Genomic DNA, 16,646 nt, shown 5'->3' on the forward strand with positions numbered 1-16,646 from the left:
CTCCAGCTCCTCTGACCTTGATGTTTGTTTTTCTTGTATCCCCAGACATAAACACAGCTCTCGCGCACTGACACACAGACACACAGACAGACAGGAAGTCATCTCTGATGTCTTTTTCTTCCAGGCTCATTGGTGAACACCAGGGCAGATGCTTTGGATATAAAACAGGACACAGGGTGTGTGTGCATGGGTACATATCATATGAACCCTCAAAGGTGTGTGTGTGTGAGTTTCAGTGTGCATTTCCTCACGCCTCCCTCCCTCCCTCCCTGGCCCTTTTCTCATATACCTGTCAGACTGGTTCCCTCGCTCTCCCGCCCCGTCTTCGTTTTTTTTGACCAGGTAGTATTTTGTTATCAGACAAGAAACCAGACTTCCTTATGACAACCCTTTACCCCATAGTTCAAAGTGCCAAGTTTATTGAGGCAAGCACTCCTCTGCCAGCGAGCGGTCTGGCAGAGGAGTGCTTTCCATGCTGGACATGCCCTGTTCTCCCAAGGCTCTAGTATTGCTGTGGTCTGCCAAGTTGTGGGGCCAGATTGCTTGTAATAGGCCTGCCATTTCCCTCTCATCATCTGTCAGCACTCTGCATCCAACTGCAGGGTCCAAAGAGGGCTACCACTCTCCAATTAAAAAGGTTAATTTGCCCTCGCCCATCTCTTCCGCCTTCCCTCCTCTACAGCTTGCTACGTCTTCATTAGCACTCATTTGTGCTTCTGTGTTGCTTTTTCCTCTATCGTTATTTTCTTTCTTCCTCCCTTCTTCTTTTAATTCCCTTTCGTGCCTAAACACTGTGTTACAAAAAAAAAGGGTGAATGTCCCCTGGCATGTATTATTTTTCTTGGGAGCCAGCATTTTTTCCCCCCAAACTTATTCTCACTGGTTTCAAAGTGCTGGTTTTTTATATTCTCCTATGAGCAGTTCACAGTCCCCTCTGGGAAGCAGGAGATTCAGGAATTCTTCTACTTTTTGGGAAATACACTAGATGGGGACGATTGATTTTTTTTAAAGACATTAAATAACCATCATACAGTGTGTTAATTATTAGGCTTTAGACGTGCTAGTGGGTGTATTTGTCATTTTTGAACTGTGCAAGTTTCTCTGCTAAGCTAAGCAAATTTCCTGCTGGTTGCAACTTCATATAACCAACAGACATTGTGCTAGCAATCTTCTCTTGGTAATTGAAATTGAATAGTCTGTTTAAAGTTCACTTACACCCTTCAAATGTTTATTCACATCGAGTTCATTGCCAAAAATTTCAATTACCACTTTCACTAAGCATGACAAAACTTTTAATTCCTAACCCTAACCCTAATGCCATGTGTTGCCAAAGTTCAAATACAAGTACCTCTATTCTAACCAGTAGTGGTAGCATTAATAATATGTACTAAAACTCAAAGCTCCCACCACCTCTCAAAACCTTCTTTGACTTTTTCAAGGTGTCATGAAGTAAGGATGCTTAACAAGTGCCACAGCCAGATTTGGCATAATTTTAGAGTGTGAGGGAAAAGCTCATGACTCTGTCCATGTATCTGGTGACCGTGCTTCATCGTCATCATCCTCACACAGTGGGGCCAGTCTCTTAATCCTCAGCAAAACCTGAGGGGATGAGCAGGTGAAACAGTGAAGTCACAATCTCCCTTTCTGTGATCTGCCCCATTCGAACAGAGGGAGAGCAGATCTTTTCTGAATCGACAGTTTTTAAAGGGCCTCTTCCTCTATCAGCTCAGTTCACCTTTTCTCCCCCCGCCCCCCCATGCCCCTAGTTCTCCTCACTCCTGTCATCTTTTTTATCCGGGAGGTCGAAGGAAAGGGGCCTTTTGCATCACCCCTCCTTCCTCTCGGTGTATCTGAACAAAATGAGTATGGACGTATGTGGACATGTCGCTTTGTGAACCCAAAGCCCAGGAAGGAAGCCGCCTCTAACCGCTGAGTGTACTGCTGCCTTCTGTCAGTTGCCACTGCTGCCAAAACTCCATCCCAGCACCGTGAAGCCAGCAAACTGTTGTTGGGCTTTTTGGTGTTTTCGTACTTTTCAGTATTTAGGAACAGGATATTGGGTCTGCAACTGAAAGATAGAATCAGTTTGACCATTTCCACTTCTGGGATTTTGCTCTTGACTTGTTTATTTGTATAAGATTCTATTAGACTGTGGGGAAAATAATTTGGCAAAGCTTTGTTCAGAGTGTTCAGGTTTTTTTTATTTTTCTGATTAATTTCAAAAAGTTATTGTGTGCAAGAAAAGGAGAAAATGAATGGGTGAGTGTTGAATATGAAGACACCAATTTTTTTTAATTAAGGATCTTTGAAATCTTTTTATTTTAACAGAGATAAATTGAACAAAAATTGGATTTTATCTGATCGCTTGCGCTGCTGGCAGCTAATTCAAATTAGCACAAAATACAGGCTCAGTCTTACGGTTATTTTACCTTAATAAATCGTCTGTAACAGCTGCGTTGTCATCTGCTGTTAAGTGTAGTGGCATACTAAATGAAATTGGGGGTCACTCTTGGTAGTTTTAGCGATTAACATAAGCTAATGACTTGGAAGGATGAACAGGAGGTGCAGATAAAGGGGGGAGAGAGGGAGGGAAAGAAGGGGGACGTTGTCTGGCTCCCTCACTGGCCATTAAAGTCCTCTGCCCCTGGACTGCCAGAGCGGGCCAGTTTCCCATGCACCGGCGGCACAGGCCGGCCCTCTTTGGTTACACAAAATGTCTTCCCCTTACGGCCACGGAGAGAGAGATATTATTAGCGTTATTTTGCCTCAGTTATCTGAGAGCATGGTGCTTTTAGGCCCCCTTGTTTGAGTGGCTGACAGACACTTGAGTTTCTGCCGCAGATTAAAGGAAATTTTAGCAGCTTTTTCTTGGGGCCAGGCCATAAAACCACACAAAGGAAGCAGCTGCCACTAATGTAATCTAGAATGGGTGCTGCAGTGTAAGGCTGTCCACCACTCTTTTGTTTTTCCCCATCTTCTCCGCTGCACCGCTTTTTAGCCCGTTCCCGACACTCTTCAACTTCAACCCTTCCTCTTCAGCCAATATCCTATTTCTTTCACTGCACTTAATTCCTCTTTTCATCTTATCTTTCATGAACTGCAAAATGTGACGAGACTGGACGAGAGCAGTAAAGGCCATATGTGTTAAGAGCATGCATATCTTTATATGTCCATATATATATATGTATACGGCGGTGTCAAAGGTACATGAGATACTAATCAGATTGGGTGGTTCTCAGGCACCCTCCCCTCCTCTTGTTGTTTTCTGTAGGCGTGCACCATATCAGCTGGACATGTATGGAATGAGCATATAGGATCTGTACAGTTTGACCTTGCGCAAATTCACAAAGTTCATTTCTGGGAAAGCAACACAAGCAGTTCACCGGGGTCAATGCCCCCGCCACCCCCGCGTCAGTCAGAGGTTGTCAGCCCCTCTCAAAATGACAGGGTGGATCTTGAGAACCTGACTTCACGTTGGCAGGGAGTGGAGCGACATTCCTGTCAGGGCTGTCATTGTCTAAGTGACACGAGAAAGAGAAAGTAAAAAGGGACAGAGAAACCGCAGCGGAGTGCATGAGAATTCCCAGTAGTGGTAGCTGTTTGTTAATTACATTCTTTTATTTATTTGGATTTGACGTTTGCATCAGCGCAGCAAGATTTTTCTGCATGTTGCTTCACGTAGAGACGCTGTCGCTGCCTCCTGTAAATGAAGTTTTATAGTCCGTTAGAGAAGCAATAGCACAAACATCTGGCCCATAAATCTCAGGTGGTGCGGCCGAGTGCAGTCTGAGAAACCGGCTCTACCCATCCCCTGATCAGCCATTAATCCAAATTTCCGCACTTTCACACTGACTTATTAGTGTACGGTTGGTTAGCTGGTATAAGCTCTCCTGGAGTGCAGGCATTGCATTGCATTGCTGTGCTGCTGTACTGTTCAATGCACATGAAAATAAACGACTGTATAATACAAATTCTTTTAGCGCCGTTCTGGCCCATTCAAGCAGTTGCACATTAAGTTCTAGTGAGTGTCAAACATGTGCGTTTATCCATCATCTTCAGTGTATCAGTGGATGTGTGTGTGAGTATGTCTTGCCACTGCCTGTTGTGGAATGTCTGAGTTCATGGACCCTCTCTGTGCAGAAACGGTGGCTCGGAGCTGAACCATTCCACCAGTCAGTCAGTCTGTCAGTCTGTACATTGGTTTGTCCTGCATGTCCTGCAGCTGTCTGTAGCATAAATCCTTCTGTCACCTATAAGCAACACTGGCTTTCTCCACACATCCTGCTAGTCAACTCTTTCTCAAGTCTGCAAGCTCGTTTTACTTTCCCTCAGACATTTACCAGAAATATCTTTCAGGAATTTATTCTTATTGCCCTTTTGCCGATGATTCCTTGACCTTTGCTGATCCACTGGAGAAGTTTGTACCTGTTCACCCTCCTGCTCTTTCTTAAGTTATCATACTGACTCCTATTAGCTCTGTTTCTTGTTATTTCCCTTTGCTTTTAACACTGCATCCTAATAAGAAACAGCAGGATTTTGTTGTGCTGTAGCACATATGCACGCTTACACACAGACGCCACACATGTTTACTTAAACCCGATGACCCAATAGAAATAGCTCATGCCCCCCTTTTGCCACCCTCCTTTTCTGCTCCTCTGCTCTGCTCTGCCCTCCCTCCTTCCCTCCCTCCCCAGGGTAGGTCGCTATAGCCCCCCTTTAAACATAGTGATCTATAGGAGCCCTAGACCCAGACAGATTTTTGGCACGGCTGTGCAGGTAGCATTCCAGCACGGTTTGAGATCTTAGGGCCCTAGCCTCGTTAAAAGCCTGATTTATGCTCTACAGCTGGGCACAAAGGAACCTACAGGTTGGCTACCTTAATTAATATCACGCTCACTACTGCTCGGACCTATGCATGTTCCTGACACACCTCCGGGGAGAATAAGCGGAAGGGTCCACATGCTGTATTTTTAACAGGCCAGTGACAGTGTATGTGTGTGTGTGTGTGTGTGTGTGCGCACCACATGAAACTGAAACGACACAGGTCACTGTGTTAAATATAATTTCAAATGATACGTACAAGGACTTATAGTGCCACCGAGTTAAACGTATCCCTGATACATATGCAGATTTCGTCTGCTAGTAGCCCGGGTGACTCGGCACAAGGTCCTAATGTCCACCATTTTATCTGCCTCTCATGCGTCGCTATGGTGGCTGATCAGACCACATGTCTTCAATTAGCGAACAGGAATCTGGTACGGCGAGGCTCGGAGATGAAGAATTGTTTGGAGCGTGGCCTGACATTGCCAAGCATATGGCCAATCCATCTTATGGGCTGCTATTGATGGTAAACATTACATGTCGGTATTAACCGGCTGCCTTCACCCCGTTCTAGCCTATAGTCTTTTCTCCTGCATGTACAGTACAGGCCTGTTCCACTTGGAAGGAGTACTGTGCCCTGCAATGTACAATTCAATCGTGACTCATTTTGGTTTGACAACCATTGGAATGGGGTATTTGTCCAAAGCAACATGTCCTAAATGTTCCGGGGATTTTTACTTCTGGAACCACGCTGTTCAGCTCTGTGTCTTCAAGGGGCTGAAATAAGGCTGAACAGGAGGCCATTTTGCAATTTTAATCAGGATTTGGAAAGTGCCTGGGTTGAGAAGTGGCCCAGCACTATTTTCTCCTTGATGAATTAATAATGGAACAGGAAATGGAGGGCTGGATGAGTGGATAGTTCAAGCATTGATGTCCCACTGTTAGGGGCCATGTCCTTATTACGGGATCAGTGAACTTGAAATCTTTGGATATAAACTTGCTTTACAAAGAAAAATACACTGAACCAAAGTCCCCACTTCAGATCTGAGGTCACCACATGGGCATGCATAACTCTTTCTGTTTGCCACTTCTACAAGGAAAATGGATTCGCGAGCTGACCTGAGATACCCCTCGATCTAAAGAGTCCGGCTATTGATGCTTCCTTAACCACTCGACCACCGTGTGCACAGTCACACACACCAGATGGGACGCGTGTTAAACCCTCAGCCTCCACAGCTCCGGGCCACGGGACACTCCAACACACTGGTCCTCTTGTTCTAAAGTGCCATGTCCCTCCACAATGCCTTGAGGCTCGTATGCATAACGAGCTGCTATGGTTGGCCCAAGCTCACATGCCCTGGTCCTCTCACCCCGAGGTGGTAGGACAGGGTGAAAAATAACTGCATGTTTAAAACAGCCCTTGTTCACTGGTATCTAAATGATGACCCATGCTTAAGAGCTTCTGGGCCTACTGCGAGTGTAACAAACAACTGAGGTCAGCAGTCGTGGTAACTTAGCGTTCCCTAACAGTTCTCCACCTCCGCTTCAGCACCAGGGCATGGAAATGTGTTGTTTTCAAGTGCATCCAGAACCCCGCGATGCACAGGCCCTCAACCGGCTCCGTCCGCGGTGCCGTACCACAGAGATTAGGATAACGATGAGTATCTTTGCCTGTTTCGCCTCGTCTCTCGTTTTTTTTTCCTTCGCCCATATACTATCCGTCTCAGTTTCTCTGGAAACATTATTCACAGTGACAGAACACCACAGGCAAAAGGTAGGAGGAGAAAAAAAAAAACAGACGTGCACACACTGGTCTGATGGATGGATTTTGAGATCTGCCCGTCACTAAATGAGTGGGTGGAGAGGATGAGAGGTGCATGGCACAGGTGTTATTTATTTTTCTTATTTACAGCCAAAGGTAGCGTCCACTTGAGTTTTAGAAAATAGAGATGTTGGGAGCCTCTGTTGTGTGATTGTGAAAAACAGACCCACTTCAACCTCCCTCAATTCTGTCATCAGAGTGAGTTAAGGATATAGCATGATGGAGGGAGGAGTGACAAAGGAGCGTGCAGGCAGGAGGGAGAGAGAATGACTCTATGCTCCACACACGGAAGTGTTTACTCAGTCCAGACAGACCCTCTCTCTCTCTCTCTCTCTCTCTTTCTCTCTCTCTCTCTCTCTCTCTCTCTCTCTCTCTCTCTCTCCCTTCGTGTGTGTGTGTGTGTGTACCTGGACTTCTCTCAGCTCAAATAGCCTGACTGCAGGTCTGTGCCTGTAGATCAGGCGAAGTCTCTCTAGTCTCCCTCACTGCCCACTCTTCAACTTTTCTTTTCTCTCTCACTCACTCTCTTTCTCCACAACACCAGGTTTAATGGAAACCTGTTGTGTTATTTTTGTGTAATCTTGCAAACAAACAAACCAACCAACCAAAAACAGACAGGGGTGAAAACATAACCTCCCTGGTGGAGATAATGAGACCATTTCTCTGGAAGAGAAAGTCCTTGTTTTTGAAAAGCATTAGAAAATCAAAGTAAAAGAGGATAAATACATTTGTTTCACACTTCATGGTCCAGAACATCCTATAAAAAGTTCAGTCATGTTTACAAGTACAGAAAGGGAGTGTCTTTGTGAAAGAGAGTTAATTTGTACTTGATAGAAGGAAGAGAGGGCAGAGTGCAACAATTGATTTTTTTTATGAATAAATTAAGTATATAAAAGCAAAATATTCTTGTTCTTCAGTAGTGTGTAGATAAAAAAACAAATGGAACCGCAACAAAGACACATCAAAACGTCTGTCAAGCAGCTCCCTTATCTTCCTCCTTATATCTTTGTACGGTGGTCTTGCATACAAGCGAGAGAAAAATAAGAATCCTGGTAAATATCAGTCTTTTTAACTTCCCATTATGCAGTTTTTGTTTACTGATATTACTGAAGTGCGTGTGTGAAATATCTATCGTGCAGAGGAGGTGATTCCGTTTTGTTCAGTGTTTAAACCCTCGTTATTAGGCATTTAGTCTTGTTAGGTTTCAGTCTTATTACTGAGAGTGAGCTTCTATGTGTCTCTCCTGTTTCTTAATGTCAGTGGAAATAGAGTATGCAACACATCTTAAACCAGCGGCATCTTGTGATTGTTGTGCATCCTGATAATCAGCTGTTTTTCCATGTGGGGTCGTAATGTGACTGCAGTGTGTCCACTTCAATTCACTGCAGTCTTTCCCGTGCAGTGTTTGTGCTGCTCTGTCCATCTCCCTGCATGTCTATGAAGACTGAGGAGGAGGGGAGGGGGGGTGTGGAGGTCAGATACAGAGCCCTGTATGCTCCGGTGAAGCCGAATCGCGTCCTGGCAAATGGTATGCAGGCTCATAACGCGCTCCACTCGTCCAATAGCCGGAGACGAAACAGTTTTGACAGTGTCGAATGCCCTGCCCCGGGGGCCTTATCATCCCTCGCTGCTTGCCTGCCCCTCTCCCCTGTTTCTCTCCTCCCGATGCTATCTATCTGGAGATTTATGCAGAAATGTGCAGCTATTCGACCTCCCCGGTCCCCCTCCATCCTTTCTGCAGGGACGCCAGCCTGTCATAAGCTGAGCTATGCAGAGATAGTGAAGCTCGGGCTGCTGGCCTCATGTCTCACGCAGGCTATCTTGTCTGTGCACTTCAAACAGGGATGATGCGTGTAAGGAAAGACAGCACATGCTCTCATCTGAATGCCGTCTAGTGAAGTCAAAATAGCCCACATTCTGTTCCATTGTACTGAATTTTTTACTATTTTCTGATATATTCCTCATTAGCCTATTTTACTCCTCTCTCCTCCCCCCCCTAAGCTGCAGTTTATTGAGATGTATCTTTTCTTTGACAGAACAGTTTTCACTTTTCCCCTCTGAAGTGCTCAGAGACTCCTTGCCCATCTGGGATATTGCCCGAGTCCAAAAATACTCCTGCTTGATTAAGTCTTCTTATGTACCTGGATATGTGTGCTTAAACTGACACTTGGCAGTTTGCAGCTTTGATTCCACTCCTTTATTTAATACCTACTCCACTGAGCGTTGGCTTTTGTTGACGGCGGTTTGATCCTGCGAAGCGGATCCCAACTCAATAAATAATCTCTGCGGATGCTTACATAAGCGATGGTCCATTTAATTAGACTGGTTAAGCTTAGAAGCCCAGAGGTCCTTTCACCGTACCATTAGAGCTCGGATGAGAAACAAGTGAGTGCGGCCTCCCATCGTCGCTGGTAAAGCAGAGAGCAAATAATGATCTGCAGCAGAGACGCGCCTGGCCCGGCCTGTTATGAGCTCTGCCGGACCCAGCCGCACCCAGGCACCAAGCTGTCCAGCTGGGCTTGGTGGGGATGGATGAACGGATGGATAGGTGGAGGAATAGAGAGATGGACGGAAGGATGGGTGGGCGGACGGACGGTCAGTTCAAATACAGTTCAACCGAGAAAAGATCAAAGGGAGTAAGGTTACGCCGGGAATAGGACAACGTAGAGCAATTCTAATTTAAAAATTATTTTGGCAAGTGTATTACATTCAAATATATATCACACTCTCACATGCTCACACACACCTGCAAATGAACATGCATGCCCATTGAAGAAACCATCACATTACAACACGTGTATGAAAAACACACCGACTTCCCAAGCAGGCACACACGCACACACACACACACACACGCATTTGTCTATTGTGCGGTGCATGCATTCATTGCCCTCTGTGTGGCAGCCATCTGTCCATAATGGTTTCTTAGCGTCTCAGAGACGCCTCAATTCCACTGTTGCTCTTATCAACTTTCAGGAGAAGGAGAGGGGGATAGGAAAGGTAAGAAGTGTGAAAGTCGGACTGGAGACAAAGCCACAGCCAGCAGTTTACTTTATACTGGGCACAGACCCTCAAGGACAACCATGCATCTTTATCCGGAGGGACCCCCCCCACCCTTTGCTTGCTAATACCAGCTATAGGTTTTCTTCGAACCCACTTACTTCTCTCGTTTCCTATCTTTAGCTTTCCATTTTCTCTTTTTCTCACTACCAATACTACACCCTCTACTTTTTTTCCCTGTCCTACCATGTGTGATGAGTTCAGTGGTGAGCTTCTCGGCCAGTGTCACAGGCCCTGGTTATATTCCCTGGCTGGCTTTTGGCTTGTCAAATTGTATTTCCTGTATCCTACTTTGTCTCAGGAACAAGTGTTGGTCAAACAAGCCTTTTGTCTCTGGCCAGTGGCTCGGTGCACCCCGGACAAAGAAGCGAGTGTATGAACCTAGTTGTGTGTGTGTGTGTTAGTGTGTGCGGCGGCGAAAGAGAAACACAGAGAGAGACAGAGGAGTGAGGTGGAGGACGTCAGGGATCGAGAGCATCTTTCTGGTGATAACATGGATGAGACACCCCCCCTCGCAATACCCAAAATATGAAAGGAGTTGAATAATTACAGCAAAGTTGTTTCCCACAAAGCCTTGCTGGCTAAGTCAGATGAAAGTCATGTATACAAGAGGGTGAATTTAGAAAGCCAAAGCCAGCCAGTGAAGAAAAGCTCTAATGGGAGCCTCTGCCATCCCCCACCACCTCCTTCCTCCGCCTCACCCTTCACCCCTGTCCAATCCCTGACTGTGAATACCCTAATGACATAAACAGAGTGGTAATCACATTAACGCCAGTTATGGCTGAGGCACTCTTAAGAGGCACTGTATTGACAACAATCCGTCTTCCCGAGGCACTCACTCCAACACCTATAAACACTTATGAATATTGGCAAAGACCTACTATTAGCATAATCACTTTTCAGGTGTGTGTGAGTGCTCCCGGTACCTGGCCGGCTGATAACTTTGGGAAATGGCCGTGACACACTGCGTCCCCTCCCGTCTACTGTCTCTGTGGCTTCCTCCTCCTCCTCCTCCTCCTCCTCCTCCTCCTCCTCCTCCTCCTCCTCTTCCTCCTTCTCCGTTTGGAAGGCCCTGCAAGCTAATCCTGTTAGCTCATTCTTCCATTAGCTAAATGACCAATATCAGTGAGAGCTGCGTGGTCCCATCAGGATGGCCTGAGTCCGCCATCAGGGTTGGTCAAGGACAAAAAATATAGAAGAATGGAGGTCAAGCCAAGTCTGGTAACTTAACTTAACTTAACGTATAGAAAGTTTGATGGAGCAGGCTGATAATTGGTGGGCTTGATCCAGAGATGAAGTGATGAACGAGACAGATGCTGGGAGACTTTTCCCTTCATGCGTCAATAATGGTCGTGGTTGTCTCGGCGTCTGTTGTTTTGTTTGTTTGTGTTTGTGGCTATGTTTGGCCTAATAGGATAATGACGAGACGGGGTGGCATGGTCACTGCGTGTGTGTGTGTGTGTGTGTTTGTGTGTAAGGGTGGAGATTGAGGCAGATCGTGTGAGACTGGGTTTTGGGGGTGGGGTCACTAACAATAGAGCAATCTCCATGAGTGAAATGTCTGTGGAGCGTCAGTCTGCTCGGTCTGTTTGTGTGTGTTGCTTTGTGTGGTCAACGCTGTTGTCTGGCGTGAAGATGGTGTCGGCAGCTCGCAGGCGACTGTATCTGCCATCGAAGGCGCCATGATTTCCCCTCTGCCCTTGCGTCAGTTGGTCTTGTTCATTTTTCCGCGAGCCCTGGATCATATTCTGTCCCTGATAGCAGCTCACTATGTCCGTTAGACACCGCAATGCCCCCCCCCCGTCCCCCTCCCCTCTCTTCCTTTGACTGTTCTACATCTCTCCTCTGTTCTCTGCCTCTATGGCTTTTTTTTGATTATCGTTCTCCTACTTTTCTGCTCCTGATCCCTCTCTCTCTCTCTCTCTCTCTCTCTCTCTCTCTCTCTCTCTCTCTCTCTCTCTCTCTCTCTCTCTCTCTCTCTCCCTCTCTCTCTCTCTCTCTCATACATGCTTTCCGTCTTCTCTTCCCCCAAAGTCCCCTCTTTCAGCCCCTGCCATGAAATGGCAGCTCAGGGGTTGTCAGTGTGATTTCTCCTCTATGCTGATCCTATTTCAAAGGGACCTGGAGATCCAGCATTAGCTCCAGCTCTCCTGCTCTCCGGCCCTAACTCGCCACAGACTTACAGTTACTGGAAGGAGAGAAACAGACGGAGAGAGCGAGAGGGAGTCCTCTTTTATTCCATTAGAGGACAGACTTATTTATAAGATCATCCGTCCTCCCTTTCGCTCAGTTCTCTGCTCTTATATACGGGCAAAGAAATATTCAAAGCCATCATACGCCTTGTCAGAATGTTGTTTCTCCGTCTGAATGGATGTCCTTCCATCCCGTTGAGGACAGCTATTAAGAACAATAGTGGACTTATTTAGGTATCTTCTCTGTCATTGTTGTGAATCTGAGCATGTGTTGTCTGGCTTTTTGATGCCCATCAATCTGTCCACATGCCAGCACAGGAATAACAATTATCGTCGCTGCTTGTGGCTTGTGCACTGTCAGATGCCCGTGGATGGGCTGGTGATTGCATAGCACGAGACACGCTATTTTTGATACATAAGAATGTGCATTGACTAGTGCCTTTAAAAGCTGTGTTGTGGCTCTCGTGTCCTTCAGAAACAGGGTGGGTTGTCATTAGGGATGTCCCCTTCACGCCACACTTCTTTCCCTCCTTCACTCCCTTCCTTTTCCCCCCTATATCTCCTTACTTCACTCCCTCGCTGCTTTCTTTCCTCTGACGGACGTCTTAGGAGGAGAAGACGACATTCGAGCTCACCCTCCAACCCCCACCCACCCCCGTCCTGCACTCCCTATCTCGTCCTTCACAAACAGCAGAAAATTCATTTTTCCTCCTCATGCATATACACGGTCCACTCACACATCATGGGGGGGAAGTGTGTATAGGCTGCAAATCAAAGAGAAAAGAGCCGGAGAAGCCAGGTTATTACAACAGTTTTACAAGCGATATGGTGCTTTCTATTTAAAGCCATAAAAACTCACATAATCAGGAAACATGCATATAGCCAAACCAATGTAATGGGCACATTTTATTTGTGCTTATGAGAGAGGGAGCGAAAACGTGTATGGGCAAATGGCTTTTTTATGATGGAAAATTCCATAGTGGGTCAGAGCCCCTTGCAGGTGGCAGCAATTAACTGTAATTTTAGCAGATTGTAATGATCCATAATTTACCAGTATACCCCCTTCCAACTCTTTTCAGTCAAGAGGAAAAGGTTTGCGTGTAGGTCTGATTGGGTGCACATTTTATGCCGTGTTCTGGTCTTTAAGTGAGATTGTTCAGAGGGGGCCACGGTGGCCGTGGACACGAGATAGAAGGAAGCACTGAACACTTATCTGTTCCCTCTATTTCTCATCCACAACATCATGCTTTTCTCCGTGCAGCCGTCTTTTGTCTCTGCCTCTTCTTCTCCCCTTTGTCTCTCAGCCACAGCAGGCTTAAAACATGCAAGACTGTCCATCCACCATCTTAGGAATCGCTCATAGTCGCAATGGCATACCCTCGGCCCGTCTTCCTTCCTCCCGCTCCCTCGTTCTCCCTCTCCTGCACAGTGTGGCCGTGGTTATGGGTTCAGTGTCTGCAAATGACTTCAGAAAAATGCCCTCCAGTGAAAAAGGAAAAAAGAGAAGAAAGGATAAGACAGCCAAAAGATGAAAGAGGGAGCACATTTGCAAGTGGCGGATGCTTCTTATTTTGCATATCTCTCACTTCTGCTTTCCCCTTCTTCTCCTTTTCTCTTCACCTGAGAGGATTTAAATAAATCCATAAAGCATGAAATATCAGAAATAGAAAAGTAATGCATGAAATGCATTTTCATAGAAGCTTTCCCACCCACACACAAACACACATACATAATTTTTCCCCTTTGGTTCTTCCAGCTGTGGATGTGTGTTTTTTGTGATAAACGCTGGTACAATTTATTAGCATGTGACCTCTTATTTGTATTCGGCGTTAATATGCAGCATCAGATACATGTCCCACTTTAGCCTTGCTAATTCTGTAAACAAGGCATTGGAGGGGAGATGAGTGTGTTTAATGAGATTAGGCGTGCATTGTCAGGCAAAACTCAGGTCAGCGTGCAAGTGCTATTGAAAGTCAATTATTGTTTGAAATATTCCTATGTCTCTTCAACTGTGTGAATTGTGTATTTGCTGCCTGAGATATCTCCCATTATTGTTTTATATATTCTTTTGTAAAGCACACACTCCCTGGGAGTAATATGGGTTTGATAAAATTGTTAAATGCGTATTTAATCTTTAAGATATGTTCCAGCTTGGATTAATTTTGTAATAATTCAAAAAATGCAAAACACAGTGTTGACATTCAGTCACACTAAATCACAGCAGCAAAAGGGGCGGGTTATTTATTTGAGTTAAAATTATTTTCTTTCTATAAGATTTTTTAAAACCTTTCAAAGCTTCTTTCTAATCACTGTTTTTTCCCTCTAGAAATTACTATTGCTGTGATCAGGATCACAATATGATGTTATAAGAAAAAATTTAATTTTAGTGAGCAGTTCAGAAATTGTATTTATTGTCAATAAATTATTCTATAATGATGGTGTAATATCAGTTATATTAGTAAGTTGTTGCGTATGTCCCTTTATCATTTTACCTGGTTGATTAAATAATTTTTCTCTTTGTGTGTCTCTTGTTGTTTTAGATAAAGATGAGCCCAGCAGTTACATCTGCACCACGTGCAAGCACCCCTTCACCAGTGCCTGGTTCCTGCTCCAGCACGCCCAGAACACCCACGGTTTCCGCATCTATCTGGAGAGCGAGCCAGGCAGCCCCTTCACCCCCCGTGTGGCGACAGCTCCTGGGATGGGTGGTGACTGTGCCTCCTCACAGCCCCCCCTCCATGCTGTCCACTTAGCTGATGGTAGTCCTTACAGCCTCCTGCGGATGCCGGGCTCTGGGTCTGGCCGGGAATCAGCATCCACACCTCGTGAGGGTCGCTACCCCCGTACCCCACCACTGTTCAGCCCGCCACCTCGCCACCGCCTCAGTCCTGATGACTTGGCCCTGGCAACCCACCATCCCAGCGCCTTTGACAGGGTGATGAGGCTCAACTCAGTGCCATTAGAGCCCCCTCCCAGCATGGACTTCTCGAGGCGTCTGCGCGAGCTGGCCGGGAACGCCACTGGGGCCTCCCCACCTCTCTCTCCTAACAGGCCCAACGCTATGCAACGGCTGCTGCAGCCATTCCAGCCGGGTTCAAAGCCTCCGTTTTCAGCGACACCTCCCCTCTCCACCGCTCAGTCACCTTCTGGTGCACGTTCCACCCCGAATGCCGTATCCAATGCAGTGCAGCCGGGCACACCTCTCAAGGCAAAGTCTTGCGAGTTTTGCGGGAAGACCTTCAAGTTCCAGAGCAACTTAATCGTTCACCGGCGTAGCCACACAGGGGAAAAGCCATTCAAGTGTCACCTCTGTAACCATGCCTGCACCCAGGCCAGCAAACTGAAACGACACATGAAGACACACTGTCAGAGCAAGTCGTCCGTGCTTAGTTCCAAGTCAGATGATGGCCTCTCGACGGCCAGCTCTCCTGAAGCAGGAACCAGTGAGCTGATGGGCAGTGCCACGGATGCCCTCAAGTCAGTGGTGGCCAAGTTCAAGAGTGAGAACAATGGCCTGATGCCTGAAAATGGGGAAGAGGAGGAGGAGGAAGAAGAGGAGGAGGAAGAGGAGGAAGAGGAGGAAGAGGAGGAGGAGGAAGAGGAAGAAGAAGAAGAAGAGGAGGAGGAGGAGGAAATTGAAAGTAAGCCTGGAGTGGAAGAAGATGAGGGAAAGAATGACTATCGGTTCAGCCTGCGGCTAGAAGGGGCCCGCCACCACCAGAACAGTGAGGCCCTGCATCCACGCCGCCGGAGCCTGCCCCGGGAGCCCGGTGAGGAGGATTCAGCCATGGAGTCAGACCGGGCAGATGATGGAACCACCACTGCCATCAATGGCCTGGTACCTCTATCCACTGACAGCTTGTCCCGGAAGCTGCTGGGAGGAAGGGTCAGCCCTGGCTCCCTCAGTCCCCTGTCCAAGCGCATTAAGGTGGAGAAGGACCTTGACCCCCCCACACCCACTATCCCTAACACAGAGAATGTCTACTCCCAGTGGCTAGCTGGCTACGCTGCCTCACGACAACTCAAGGACCCCTTCATTAACTTCACAGGTGGGGACTCCAGACAATCGCCCTTCGCCTCCTCATCGGAGCACTCGTCAGAGAACGGCAGCCTGCGCTTCTCCACTCCACCCGGCGAGCTGGATGGGGAGCGGGCCCCCTCGGGACGCAGCGGCACCGGCAGTGGCGCCAGCACGCCCCACGGCGGCAGCGGGAACGGCAGGCCGAGCTCCAAGGACGGCCGGCGCAGTGACACTTGTGAATATTGTGGCAAGGTGTTCAAGAACTGCAGCAACTTGACAGTGCACCGACGCAGTCACACCGGAGAGCGGCCCTACAAGTGTGACCTGTGCAGCTATGCGTGCGCCCAGAGCTCAAAGCTCACCCGCCACATGAAGACCCACGGACAGATGGGCAAGGACGTGTACAAATGTGAAATCTGCCACATGCCTTTCAGTGTATACAGCACTCTGGAGAAACACATGAAGAAGTGGCACAATGACCGCCCTCTCTCTAATGATATTAAGACTGAGTAGGCAAAGAGCAGCATGCTCGCAGCTCTCTCTCTCTCAGCTCCTCTGGCTAAAAAGCGACCCTGGCTAACTAGCCGATAAGTGAGGGGAAAGGACAACAGGGTTAGACACCAGTACACAGTACAGCCCTGTTATAATCCCCGACTGGAAAGAGCTGAATGCATGATCCATCATTGGGGCAATACTATTGCATCAAACGCAAAACTTTTTGAGCCTTTCT

General features: G+C 47.0%; 1 protein-coding gene across 1 annotated transcript in view; it reads left to right on the plus strand.

Annotated features, from left to right (window-relative positions):
* Positions 1 to 16,429, plus strand: part of bcl11ab (BCL11 transcription factor A b) — a 33,250-nt gene extending 16,821 nt beyond the window's left edge. The window contains exon 3 of the mRNA XM_061093572.1: positions 14,436 to 16,429. Within this exon, the coding sequence (XP_060949555.1) occupies positions 14,436 to 16,429 (1,994 nt within the window). The remainder of the gene's footprint in view (positions 1 to 14,435) is intronic.
* Positions 16,430 to 16,646: the final 217 nt, after the last annotated feature.

The sequence above is a fragment of the Limanda limanda genome, chromosome 2 (assembly GCF_963576545.1).
Source record: "Limanda limanda chromosome 2, fLimLim1.1, whole genome shotgun sequence".
NCBI lineage: Eukaryota > Metazoa > Chordata > Actinopteri > Pleuronectiformes > Pleuronectidae > Limanda > Limanda limanda.